We start from the raw sequence: 14,242 nt of genomic DNA on the forward strand, positions 1-14,242 counted from the left end.
TACAATGGAATCAATGGGGGCCAATGTTATTTGGTCGCCAACATTCTTCAAATTATCTTCTTTTCTGTTTTGTGAAAGAAAGTCATACAGGAATACTGTAAAGGTGAGTAAATGATGAAAGAATTTTCAATTTGGATTAACTATCCCTTTCCAGTTATTCTCTAACAGCTTTGGATCAGATCTCAGCTATTTCATGTCACTCATTCAAAGGATCAAATTCATAAAGGCTTTCATTAACACCAACATGAGGATGCTCAGACTGTCCACCTATCTCAGCATGTCTGTAAAACATGCTGGTGTCCCGTCCGGGTGTGTCAGCCGCCTGCCCGTGGATTCCAACATTCCCACTATCTATATTGGGAATCCAGGCTAAGGAAAATGTGAAAGATTTAATCAACATGAAACTAATAAACATACAACCTATAATCTAGTATTTTTGTACTATTATTACAAAATATATAAAGTTGCTTATTCACTAGGCTTACAGAATAATTGTCCAAATACAAATGCTACCCTGTGACCGCTACAAAGCTTAGCATAAAACGTCAAATGAGGGAAAAGCACAAGAACATTATTTCCTGGTCATTAATTCAGTAATAAGCATATACAAAACGATGTTAGCTTTGAAATTGTCACGACAGAAAACCTGTTCAGACCAGCTGTCGAAATTGCAATTCATGATTAGTCATTTGGGAAATTTGGCTGTTACAGAATGTTGCATCAGTCAAAATGAATGCAGTTCGCCTTTACACGAGTTATTGATCTCGTTTTAATTGACATAACGGCCACACATGAATGTGTCCCCTAATAATTTGTGTGTAAGTAGATTGTCACCATTCTGTTCATAACGTGTTTTATTCTTTTTGAAAAACGTACGAATGCAGCTCATATTCTCCTCAGTCTTTAATCATAACATTCGTCATCAGCTCACGTGATCTCTCTCTCGCTCTTTCTTTCACTCGCTCGGTAGAGTGTGTGTCGTACGTGTTTACAGGGAACAGGGGGCGGGTCCAGCTGAAAGGAGGAGGGAAGGGGCGTGAGATTATAAATCCCAGTATCGCCGTGTTCCTTTTTGTACCTTACACACTTTTAGCCTAATCACCCCACGGCCACCATCTGCTGCTCCCGAAGCAGAGGCTCATACAACGGCGTCAAGCCTGGAGCTTTAAAGACAACAACGGGGTAAGTACGAGCTTTACGTTCGACTGATATATCGGGCTTTTCTATTTGCGTTAACGTTAGAGGAGCGACGGCATAACGTCATGTTTTTTTTTTATTTAAACTGACGCAGTCCAACGGTCGGATTTAGTTCATTGTTGCCACATCTCAGGAAATTTGTGGAAATTACTATTGCAGTTGACGTTTAGGTCCGTTCATTTTCACATTATCTTGCGTAACTGTTACTGATGTTTTGGTTTATTTCGACCTTTCTTAATGCTGGTGGAGTTATTGCAGACCTTACGCTTTGTGTTTTGGAGTCACTCGAGTCATTTGAATCACTCGGTTGAACTTGCTTGCGTGCATTTTAGTCGATTATGAACGTTAAGTAACGTACTTTGGCCGAACGGAAAACGAACGGAAATAGCGAGGTTTTCTATCGAAGTTATTCTTGGCACAAATCTCTTGGGCATGTCTCCCTGCCCGTGACGCGCAAGCTTTTACTGCGTCTCATTGTGTCGCTTTGGTTCGTTTAAAACCGAAAGTTTAAAACGGCAGCTTTATAAATAAAGTTCTGTAGTGGTTTAGCATTTTGAGTTTTTTAACTGAAGTTACCTGATTTACAGTGAAGTTTAACTTTTTTCCTTAGGTTTCCCGTTCAAAGCGCCACGGTTCGCAAGACATTGGCTTAGCTGAGTGAGTTCGATCACTGAAGCTAAAATCGCCGTTGTTGCAGCCAGCCCACCAGTCGAAACAAAGTCACATAAATCAGGACAAAATGGTGCAGAACAAAGTCACCGAGGTTACCGGATTCCATCGCTCCTTTAAGGTGAGTGTGTGATTTATATGAATATAAACACTGATCTGCATTGAGTACGATTTAGGAGATGTGGCTCATTTCAAGATCGCAGGGCTGTTAAAACATTAATCCCATTTCCAGAGTGCTCTTAACTTAATATTTTTTGTTTGGACTTTAAACCTTACATGATAATAGGCCATTTAATTATGAAATGTGTGTTGTATGCTACTGACAAAATCCATTGATTTTAAACCCCAGTACAAATGAGCAACATGTTTTTTGTTTCTATCCAGGGGCAAAATCCTTTTGAATCCGAGGAATTTACCAAAAACGCATCCCATCTTCTTGACACGTCATTCAACTTTGATTGTTCTGCCCGACATGGTAGGTTATGTTTTACCGAATATTTTACGAAAGATGTGAATAAACACGATCGTATTAAACATAAGTATATCTCGGAGTGTTTATACCCAACACTGGAATTTGCTCTCTGTCCTGTTAATCAGACATACTATCCAGTCAGCCCATCGACATCCCAGACGCCAAGAAGAGAAACAAGAAGAAAAAGAGATGCAGAGCAACCGACAGCTTCTCAGGGCGATTTGAGGGTGAGTTCCAAGTGTTTGCATATCAAATGAGATGATGATTTGTTTTCTTGCATCACGATGTCCTGACATGTTAATGTAGAATTGACATTATTGCAGTTTGAGGCTCACAGTGGGTTCAGTTATTCTAACAATTGTTTTTGATTCCAGATGTATATAAACTGCAGGATGAGGTGCTAGGGGAAGGGGCATATGCCAGGGTGGAGACCTGCATCAACCAAATCACCCACAAAGAATATGCTGTGAAGGTGAGATGCTTTGTATATCTTGAAATAAAAGTTCAATTCAACAAGTTAAGCTTTCACGTGTCTGATTTGGCATTCAAGGGCTATTGTTAGAAATGACTTTCCCTTTGAAGAAGTGTATTGGGTTACAGGGAATGAGATTTACCCCTGTGACATGCCTATGTGACTGTAGTTGTTTAGTGCTGACTTGCACTCTTGCATGTGGTTGCTTAGGGCATGTTAGATTCCTACAAGCTGAGGATGGTGAGCTCATGAATGTGGACTGTCTGTAAATGACCCTCTTCAGAAATGGGATAACTGTAATGGTTTTCATTTTTTCAGTCTAATAAAACAATTGTTGCATTTGTTAAAATAGTTCACGCTCAACTGTAGTTTGTCTTGGTATTTTGTACTTCACAGAGTTTTGTTCTAGTTCTCAGAGGCCTTTGTATGAACAACAAGACGCTCTATTGTGTTAGCGCTAGAAGTTATGGTACAGGCTTGGTGGAAAGACTTTGTTTATGTTAGACCGGATATTAGGTCGACCAATCAGAGAGTTGGAACAGAAACATCCTTTACCGTTCATCACTCTCATTGGCTGGTAGAATGTACAGCGACGAGAACATTCTGTACTGGCACGTCGACCAAAACATCAACCTCAATAATGGGGGAGGGGGATAGGGTGGAGTTATGTCCTGGAAGTGTTTACTTAGTTTCTCTTTTCTCTTCTCTATTCTTTTTTTGCTCTCTCGCACACCGCAGAATTTAGAACCAAGTGCATGTTGTGAAATGAACATTGTGTGCCAGGGACATTAGTCTCACATTTTTATTTGAGGAAGTTGAAATTTGTGAACTTGTTTTGGATTTTTCAAGTTCTTTATTTAGCGAGCATCAAAATATTACTTGTGCTCTTCATTTTCTTATCTATACTAAAGTGGTCTTAATCCCCAGGTTTAGCTGGCTTAATGTAATTTACCTCACAAAGACAATGTTATTTATGGATGGGTCTTGGTCCCTTGGGGGTGTTGTATCATTACAAGCATTAGGTCTATTAATGATGGGATGGGTTTCAGACAGCTCTCACCAGATGTCCTTCCCTACCCTCCCCCTGTGTGTCCCAGTCTGAACAAAAGGCAAAGCTGAATGAAAACAACCCAGTAGCCTCCTCAGCTGGGCCTCCTGACCAGCATGCTTGGGAAGCGTGTTTACAAGCGTGGTCAGATTTACAGAACAGCAGTCAAACAGTCTCTATAAGGGCCTCTTTCTATATGAGGATAAAGATTAATGGGAGATAAACAATGCTGCCTGGAAATAACATGTTTACATGGATTACAGCAGTAGCCGAATTTGGCTTGGTGCTTGCCATGACAAGATTATAGGTTTGGTTTCCCTTCATGCAAGCTAATTAAGTATATACTTTGAGAGCGCTGTAAATCTTTTGGATGAAATTTGAAATGCGTAAACTAGGTTATTTTTGTCCCCACATGCCTCTGGTTCCTCTGAGCATGTTATACCCTATAATTTTTTCAGTGAGGATTGATTGCTGACTCAGGCGTGGAGCAGCAGCACTGGGGTTTTTGGGAATGCGCTGCCACACATGCCTCATTCTTAACCCCGATGCACATTTGTGCGCTTGCATGCTTGGCTTTCAATAGCGACACTAATCCAGAGAGCTGAATAAATCGCACACACATACAGATTCTGAGAAAACACGAGGGGTTGTGATTGTTGAGACTTTTAGGTTTGTTGGATAGCAATTGTGTATGATTCCTATTCAGTTTAGTAAAGGGTTGACTGAGTAAACTGTTGAATTGTTTTTACTAGAATATAGGTTCTATTTTGTTTCTGTGTAGAGATGTGGTGGATTTTATCAGTCCTGAATCGTGTGCTACAATTATTTAGGAAGGTAATTTGTAATCAAATGGTTACTATAGTGGGAGATTTCAAAGGTTGGTTGTCACCTTAGGGTGTTGCCCGTGTCATTCAGCTTTGATCCCAACATACCTCTTTTTTTCTCTTCAGATAATTGAGAAGAGGCCAGGACACAGCAGGAGTCGTGTTTTTCGAGAGGTGGAAATGCTGTACCAGTGCCAAGGCCACAGGTAAGCCTGTTATTACTGATCTGCTTTGCATATCCAAACAATTTTTATTTTTATTTTGGTATATTCAATCTTAAACGTGTGTCAGTTTAATGACGATAGCAATATCGCCTGAAGAAACTGGTGTACTTGTCATTTTTAGGGTTGTTTGTTGACTGTTGTCACTCAACACTAGTCTTTTGTTCACCCAACAGAAATATTTTGGAGCTTGTGGAGTTCTTTGAGGAAGAGGACAAGTTTTACCTCGTGTTTGAGAAGCTGAGAGGAGGTACGTGCAGTTTCTGTAGTGTTGTGTTACTTTTGAGAAACATTACCCAGACTCCCCCGGGTACTAGGTAATTGAATAGAGAGCCGGTCGTATTGATTTAAACCAAAAGATTGCATGGTCTGATGGTAACATGTAACCTTACGTTTTAGGCTCGGTCTTGAACCACATTCACAAGAGGAGATACTTCAGCGAGCAGGAAGCTAGCATTGTGGTGCAAGAGATTGCGAGTGCGCTGGACTTCCTTCATAACAAAGGTACGAGAAGACTGTTGGGGAGGGGCGGGGAAAGCTTGGAAAGTGGAGCTAAGGAGATGATGTTTCACATTGGGGGTTTGCTGGGTCTAGTGAGAAATAGGGGTCGTTGGAAATCAAGTTGGCACTTCATCTGTTAGCTTGAGGGATGTGCATTTCTATGTGAAGTTATGAGCATCTCATATGTATTAATCCTGTCAGTACTGATGGGTGAGGGTATGCTCCACTAAATATAGCGGCACTAAGCAGCGGTCTGTGTTGGAAAAATTCCCCCACAATGATCGCTTCGCCCCATCGACAATCTTCACTTAAAGCTAACATGTGACTTTCATTTGTTTACCTGCAGGTATGGCCCACAGAGACCTGAAACCTGAAAACATCTTGTGTGAATATGTGGACAGGGTAAGTTTTACATTTGCTTGTCACTGTAGTCGCATTCAAAGTATATTTGTGGTTTAGGCAGCGTGATGATATAGTCTGAGGTTTCCAGTCACAGTGAAAACATTCAACAAACATGCTTGCCACTTGTGGTCCGTCATTTCTGAGCATATGTTCATGATCTTATTTTTTTGTAGATTTCTCCTGTGAAGATCTGCGATTTTGATCTGGGCAGTGGCATTAAACTCAACAGTGACAGTTCACCCATCTCCACTCCAGAGCTCCTCACTCCAGTAAGCGTGACCTTTGTTCTTGCTTGCTTTATTTTTTATCTTCTTGCACTGGCTGCAGATTTTACCAGACCAAATGTTATTAAATTCAAAGGAGAAACAGATTGGAAGCTTGTTATTTTTGCTGGGAGTATGGATAAGGCACTTTCAGTGCCGTTGCTTATCTGGGGTTACTGCTTTAATGCTATTGGTTGGCTTTGGGTGGTGTCATTGATGTATCTTGTTCTGATTGGCTGGTTATAATCATTCTAAAAAAGACCTAGGTCAACGGCTGGGTTTATGACCACGGTGAAACTTTAAGGAGGTCATAATAGTTCAGTCATTCCTCTGTATTCTTTGATATAAGGCCACATCTTTATCTACGTCCTTGTATTGTACTGTGTCTAGTGTACAATCTTAAAGGAATTACCTGTTTTTTATTTTAAGAGATGGGGATTGTGTTGGTGAGAGATCCTAGAAATTGTAGAGTTAACGGTGAAAATGATTTTTATAAACTTTATTTGAGCAGTGCTATGCTCACACTTTTTGGAAAAATTGAAATCTGCGAAGAACAAAAACATTTAGTTTCGACATTCCTAAACTGTGTTTTTATGTGCAATTCACATGGCCACTTTTAAAGTTATATTCATTCTCAAACTTGGACCCAGTGTTTGTTTCTTTTAAAATAATTTCAACCTTCATTCCTGCCTTGCCACTCTTTGCCAGACCGCTCGACGGGAACAGAAGTTAAACGCAAACAAACATTTCAGGCTTCTGTGCTTCAATTTCCTCACATACCGCTCCCCTTGGGCACATTTGGACTGCGTTTCTCTTTGTTTTTGTCTCTCTGCATTTCCTCGAGCATGTCTGGGCATAAGTCTTTCGATTAGAGTCACCCCCACTCCTAGCAACTGCCATGCGATTGGTCTGATGAGAGGGAGGTTGAAAGGGGGAGGAGCATCTTGTGTGTTCTGGTCATGCACTCAACATGTTTTTCTTGGCCCCAATCCAAGAGATCTTATCTAGATTTCATTCCCCGAGTAGATCGCAACCCTTTTATTGTTTACAGGATTGTCTCTTTAACAAACTCGGGAGTTGTTTCTTATTTACAGGCTAGTTGAAGCAAGCAGATTGCGTTTTTTTATTTGTTTTGGTGTGGTTTCTTATGCAATGAAAACTACTAGGAAGTCTTGATTTTTATAGGAAATGCATTTGCACTGTTTCTGCAGGATATATTCACCCATAACCACAGGGGAAATTCAGCTATCTATGTATAGTTGAGTAGCTCGCATAGCTGAAGCATGCTTTGGTGCCTCAAGCGAGTTTGTCACAGAACTCGGAAAGTCCCACATATAATATATCTAGAACTCTTTCGGATGCTAGTCCTCATGTGGTGGCACACAGCAATCGCGTTAGGTTGAATAAATGATGCAACGTCGTGCTAGTCTTGCATCTGAAGTTTGTCTTGAAACTAAGTCAACGTTATTTCAAAAACAAACGATAGTCTCTAAGGCGTGTTTTTAAAATATAGGTACACAAGTAGGGTTGGAACAGTGTTTGCTACCAGATAGTCCAGTCTGGATTAGTGTGTCGTGAGAGTCTTTGTTTAGGAGTGGGGGTGATGTGAAGTGTTTTCTTGAATGTGAGGGTGTTGAGAGATGGCGAGCAGAAACAGCCGTGTTGATGGGGGTTGGGTGCAACAGTGGGAGCTTTTGTCTGCCTTTGGATTCCTGCACTGCGAAATAGCATTACATAAGTGTGTTTGGAGGCGGTGTTTAAGCGGCAGCTGGGCTAAGGGTAACAAAAGACCGGCAGTGCAGACAGACTGCTGCTTTAACCTCAAAGAAACAAACCAAAACATGACCCACGTTGGTCTTGAACACCTGAGAAAACATTGAATGTGGGGTGTGGGTAATTCCAGCATTTGTGGTTTTTAGCTTGTTTTTTTGCAGTCTACTTTGGAAATTCACCTTTGTGTGATAATGTACGTATCTGCTTCAAATTCAGTTTGTGTAGGAGTTAAATATTATTGTGAAATACAGTCGCACAAAAGTGTCTGCTAAATTAATTCATCTCGGGGGAAAAATGTGAACGAGTTATTTTGTAACACTGACCTCCGTTCCATAATTGTAGATGATCAATCGACCATAATAGTGCAACCCGCTGAGGACAATTTAAAGAGCACTTTTCTGCGGAACGTTCCAGAATGTCTTTTGTCCTTTAACCAGTGAACTGCTCTCTCAAATGGTTTTATCCTGTTATATTAAAGATGTGCGTGTGTGTGTCGCAAATGACCGTGTTGCTGTTATGTAATAAACAGTATGTGGGTTTTCTGGGACATACAATCCTCTTTCTTCCTGTTCCAAACCGTGACCTAGTTTCAGGCAGAGGCGGATGGAGCCCGACCCAACAAAGCGCTCTGAGCTTGCAGCTGAGCCCTCAAAACACTCCATGACTCACTTCCCCCCCTCTGTGACATAACCATTGTTACCGTGGTAACTTCGTTTTGAGGTTTTATGCACCACACCGCATTTTCCATCTGGACTGCGGCAGGAAACAAGTCGAGGTTTTGTGAGGTGCATCCTTAAGCATTCAATTTGTTAATCTTGACAACCCAACCCCCCTCCGGGTTGGCACGACCTGCTGTTTACCATGTGATTCTCACACAGTATGTCTCAGACATGCTTGAGGGTCTACATGACGTTTGTCAGCTGAATGCAGCGTTTAGAAATTGAACTGCTTGGAACCAATACAAGCGCATTCACAGTTTTACTGTTCTCTGTTTGCTTTTGGTTCCATCTTTGTTTTGCTAACATGGCACGCCACCAGAATTGATGTGACTACATGTGTTTGTGCCTTGTGACCGAGACGACTCAGGTGGCAGTTGTTTACGTTATTCTCAACCCCATTTCCTTTTTCTTTTACTTTAGTGTGGTTCTGCTGAGTACATGGCCCCTGAAGTGGTGGAGGCCTTTAATGAGGAAGCCACCATCTACGATAAACGCTGTGACCTGTGGAGCCTGGGGGTCATCCTGTACATCATGCTGAGCGGGTATCCTCCCTTCGTGGGGCGCTGTGGAAGTGACTGCGGTTGGGAGAATGGAGAACCTTGCCATGCATGTCAGGTACATTGCCTAGCGTTGCGCAGTCATGTGACCATTAGGGTTGTCACGATCATTGAATAATCGTCTCATCGCCATTGTTTGACCTCATCATGATGGTTTCAGATCATTGCAATTATTGCAAGTCTCTATAGAAGACACAAGGGGGAGCTGGAGTGCCTGCATATTGTATATTTTACTGTGTGTATATATTGTAATAATATAAAGTATGATGATACTTGTAAAATGTACCAAAAATCACTCAAACGAAAACTTTAAAGCATGTTTCATGAAAATACCTGAAGTACAATTTAATATTATTTAAGATCATCTCAATGTGAAAACCAGCCATAATTTCTTGAATATAGAAGTAAAACTTTTTATAACAACTAGAAGCTTTTCTATGTCTGATAGCATTTTAATGGTGGCTTCAATTCACTCCTGATCGTACTGTTTTACATGTGTAGGTAAAAGCTTAGATCTTAAATATATGATGACCCCATTATTTAAGTGAAATTAAAATATTGTATTCAGAACAATGTGGTCATTTCAAAGCCAAATAAAAATTGTATGAGAATTAAATGACAAAGCCCTAGCACAGACAATTGTCATAATTGCAATGATTTATTAGACGTCAGCCAAATTTCATAATCGTGACAGCCGTAGTGACTATGTGCACTGTTATGAACAGATGTAGCTCTGGTTGATGTTCATTTGAGATGAAATGTAAAAAATATATAAATTTTTTCTTTGTTCCTCCCAGAACACCTTGTTTGAGAGCATCCAGGAGGGCAAGTATGACTTTCCAGAAAAAGATTGGGCTCACATTTCCTACAGCGCCAAAGACCTCATTTCCAAACTGCTTGTACGGGACGCCAAGAAACGTCTCAGTGCCGCTCAGGTTCTCCAGCACCCCTGGGTACAAGGGGTAAGAAGCTCTGATGTTTTCTTGTTTACTTGAAGGAACTTTTTGCAACACGTTTTTAATTTGAACTTTCTTCCTTTTTTCCTCCAGGGTGCTCTTGATTGTCTCCTCTCCTCCATCCTGCCACAAAGGTGAGAATTTTTTTTCCAGATTGTACCATGATGCATGTAGTATCGGCAAATGTCATTCTAACTTTGTCTTTCCCGCACGCCCACAGGAATAGCAGCACTAAGGACTTAACCTTCTTTGCCGGCAAGGCATTTGCAATGAACCGTCAACTGGCCGAGCAGGATGACCTGGAGGAGCAGCAACAGCAGGACTCTCCTCAGGTTGTCACGATTGGTGCCTCATCTATGCGCCTCTCCCCTCCCTCTAATTCCAAATTGGCCAAACGCAGACAGAGGAGCAGCATGCTAAAGGGAGCCCCCGTCTCCGCCTCTGAGCTACGGCAACTCCTGGCACCGCTGGTCATTGTGGGGGACTGCGCTTGATTGGTTGAGCTGGGGTACCTGTACGGACAAACCAATGATTATTTTCCACCTTCACCCCTCTTTTTGTTCCTTGGTCCAATTGAAACCAAACTCTTCCCTAAAGTCCTAAAATTTAGGAGTCTGTCTGTCCTAAATTCTGTTTGACTGTTCCACCGGTGCAAACGCTTCTAGAGCACTTTTGAACAGCACTCGACAACCTGGGAACGACAGTCTATTCGATGTTGAGTTTAGGATACTGGGTTACATCAGGTATTTTAGGAATTTGTCAGAGCATAAAATACCAACTCTCACACACACACCAAAGGTCTAATACCCAAACCTCCTTTATGTGCTGCTTCCACTTTACAACTGGATTCACTGTGAATTTTCTCTATGAGAGATGAGTTTCTTCGTTTCAGGAATGTTCCTCCTGTATGCGTGCAAGCATTATACTCCCCCTCCCCTTCTGCAGATACTGAAGAATCTAGTTTGCGCTCAGGCAATGCAGATGAAGGTTGTTATGACTCGTTTTATTTTAGTGTAGATCTCGTCTAAGTGAAGTTCTGAATAGCGCCTCCATAGCCTTTTATTCATTTCATCTGTAAAATAATCCTCTGATTTAGGAATACCAGCATCTTCTGTTAATACTTAAGTGCCATTTTAGTGGTATTTCTAATTCATACTTGCAGATTGCCCCAGTGTTCTTTCCAGCCATTTTTTTTATGTGAGGGTTTCACTTTGCAAACTTAATTGGCATGATGGATTCATCCCAACCAATGTCAAGGAAGCCACAACGGTTTCCAGTAACTTGTCACCAAATATCTTATCAATAGCTGCATTAGAACATTTAAGCACAATAAGGTTCTAGTGGTTGGTGGTTTGACAAGCACACGTTTGCCAGTATGGCTAGATGAATGCCGACGGGTGGCATCAGGGAGTAAAGGCTTTGAGAGCGGACCGTTGTGGTACGCAAATATCGAACAAAGCGATTTATAAATAGGAGGGGAGGGAGAGATTTTTTTCAAATAACACTTAAAAACTGAAAAAAAAATAAAAAATGGAAAAGCATTCCAGGAAAAAGTATTTAAAAAATGTAGTCTTCCAAGACAATGTAGCCGTATGAGTGAAATGGTCTAAGAAATTTTACTTTTTTGTTTTTTATATGTTAATGGTTGACTCCAACTCAGAGTGTGCCACACTGATGTTTCAAACTTTGTTTATCTTTTTATTGAAAGAATATTCTATTTTATTTTTACAAAGGTGCTGTTCAGGTGGAACGTTATATTTTTCTTTTTGCATAATTTTTGTTACTTATTGATGTTGATTTATATGCTGAAACGCGAGCGAGCGAGTGTATGTGACTAGAGAAAACGAAGGAAATTAAGAAAGAGGCTGATAGTGCAGGTCTGTTGTTCAACTGTTTTTGTTTTGGCCTTCAAAGTGACTTTCGGGTTGTTTAAACTCCTTTTTTCTCTGTAATGCTTGATGGTTTTCATGGGATGCAACAAATTTTGCCATAGGGTCTGGGAGTGCTGATCTTGGATCAGCTTAAGCCATTTACACGCTAACTCCTACGACACAAGTATAGATCACGTGCCTCTCGGAGGCTATGAAATCGACAAGCATTATTATCATCATTGGGAGTTTGGTTTGCTCAAGTGTATGATCCTCTTGAATGTTTTCAGCGCATCACCAGTTCTGTCGTGTGGTGCTCTGAAATATATAAAACCTAATGGCAGGCCTTGGTTTTGAAGGACCCATTATGCTGATTAATATGACACTGATTGTAACCTTTATTGATTTTCTTTAATACTTTGAAAATGTTTTTACCAATGCATCTTTTGTGGGGGTTTTATGTCTTATAGTAAGACTTTAATTGTATGTACAGTGGTTTCCTCATGTTTTGTTCAGGAAACTACTTTGCTACAATGATGTACAAATGGTAAACTGAAGCGTTCGTAAGCTAAATTTAAAGCAATTTTTGGTCTGGGAAATACAATTTCTGACACTTCTCTTCAGTATATATTTTTTTTCTTTTTTCTTTATATTGCCGATTTCTCAGATATTAAGGTTTGTATTTCCTGAAGTGTCTGTGGCACTTGGTATATCCTCAAAAGCCCCTGTGCCTCTGACAAAAGATTCACCTCTGTTTTACCCATGGAGGAGTTATGGGTTGCCTTGTATTAACAAATCTGACTTCTATTCTCAAGATTTCTTATTTGGGGTGTGTAGAATGTTCTTGTTTTACGCAGCCCCATATTAGCCATTGCAAAACAAATGTTAAGTATTGTAGTATGACCCAATGTCCCACCCAAACATTCTTGGGATAAGAGTATTCAGGTACACAAGAATCGATTATTTTATCCTCAAAATGTGACCCTCTAGTCTGAAAGCTATTGTTTTTGAAGCACTGTTTGTCTGTTTCTAAATTCCAAAGTTTGTCCAAAATACAAATTGGGGTAAAAATCACCTGAGACGACATGGGTATTGATTTAAGAAGCACTTTACTGTACCATGTGGCTGATTGCAGTTCACTCGAAGCTAAATTTATGACTGTTGTTGCTGATTTTTGTATTGTTTTGTACAAAACAAACCGACAAAACACAATAAAATGCTTTGAACATAGTCCTGTCTTTTGTTATCTTTTCACAGAGGTTCATGGTCTCCACAAAACTAAACTTTATCGATCCACCACTGCTTGTGTTCACAGACTCGTGAGGGTTGTATCACATGCTGATACTGCAAGTATTGATGCTGCCAGGTTCAATCTCTTCGACAAGCTTCCCTTGAAGTAGCAATCCTATTGATATAATCATGCTGGTCACTGTCACCTGAGCATGAGTCACCTGGTGTATCACTTTACTAAGTAAACATCATTAGAGCCAAGTGTGCTGATATTTCACATGAGCTTGCCAAGGCCAGTTTCTGCTTAAACAGCATCTGATACAAGAAAACCTGTGAAAGCCAGTCAGCCCCCGGCTGCTATGGAGACCACAGAGCAGCATAGCAATCTGAAAGTGTGGGCTGAACATGCGAAGGAAAGTGAGTCAACAAACTGTTTGGATCACACTAATATTACTGTGTTCTCACAGATATGAGGCTGAATAAAATGAGGGCTTGTGTGCTGCAATGCAATTTCATCATATTTTGTTATATAAGAACAGATTTTGTTTGTAAAAAAAGTCGAGGATTTGCGCAATTTACAAAACGCAAGTAAAATGTAAATTGTAAAAAAAAAGATTTTACAATTGGACAGGGAAGCAGCTGGTCGACAACCACATGAAGGTGTCATCCTATGCCTATATACATATACATTCATTTAAATGTACATATAAAATATAGATAGCGTTTTTTAAGGAGAAAAACACGTTGATATAGTTATTTAACATTACGAAAATTAGAAACCGTGTCTGGAGTTATAAATGTACAATAAGTAGTCCCTCTATACGATTTCATGTCTCCCTCTAGTGTTTGTTTACTCTATGCTGAACAGGGACGTGCTCTTTAATGAATTATTATAATAAAACCACTAAAGGATTAATAACGTGTAATTAAAGATGGGCTATGACAAGAAAAAAATATAAAACATAAAAGAAAAAGAAGGAAAAAATACATTTTCAATACATCCATATCAACAAATTCAAAACAAGAAATATAATTTATATTATCTAATATGTCTAACAAAATTCCAAACT

General features: G+C 40.2%; 1 protein-coding gene across 1 annotated transcript; it reads left to right on the forward strand.

Annotated features, from left to right (window-relative positions):
• The first annotated feature begins 1,025 nt into the window (after positions 1–1,025).
• mknk2b (MAPK interacting serine/threonine kinase 2b) lies at positions 1,026–13,172 on the forward strand. The gene is made up of 14 exons (XM_056772734.1): positions 1,026–1,182; positions 1,808–1,987; positions 2,251–2,341; positions 2,464–2,565; positions 2,713–2,810; positions 4,809–4,888; positions 5,080–5,153; positions 5,303–5,407; positions 5,751–5,806; positions 5,980–6,075; positions 8,982–9,176; positions 9,916–10,080; positions 10,168–10,208; positions 10,295–13,172. The coding sequence occupies exons 2-14, from the start codon at positions 1,937–1,939 to the stop codon at positions 10,566–10,568; spliced, it is 1,428 nt and encodes a 475-aa protein (XP_056628712.1). The 5' UTR covers positions 1,026–1,182; positions 1,808–1,936; the 3' UTR covers positions 10,569–13,172.
• Positions 13,173–14,242: the final 1,070 nt, after the last annotated feature.

Source organism: Triplophysa dalaica, chromosome 18, assembly GCF_015846415.1.
Source record: "Triplophysa dalaica isolate WHDGS20190420 chromosome 18, ASM1584641v1, whole genome shotgun sequence".
Classification (NCBI taxonomy): domain Eukaryota; kingdom Metazoa; phylum Chordata; class Actinopteri; order Cypriniformes; family Nemacheilidae; genus Triplophysa; species Triplophysa dalaica.

Bases quoted from the DNA above. Each gene is read 5' to 3' on its own strand.
- mknk2b (XM_056772734.1), top strand. From the start codon at position 1,937: ATGGTGCAGAACAAAGTCACCGAGGTTACCGGATTCCATCGCTCCTTT. The intron at 6,076-8,981 runs GTAAGCGTGACC...CTTTTACTTTAG, and splicing joins CTCCAGAGCTCCTCACTCCA to TGTGGTTCTGCTGAGTACAT. The intron at 10,209-10,294 runs GTGAGAATTTTT...GCACGCCCACAG, and splicing joins TCCTCCATCCTGCCACAAAG to GAATAGCAGCACTAAGGACT.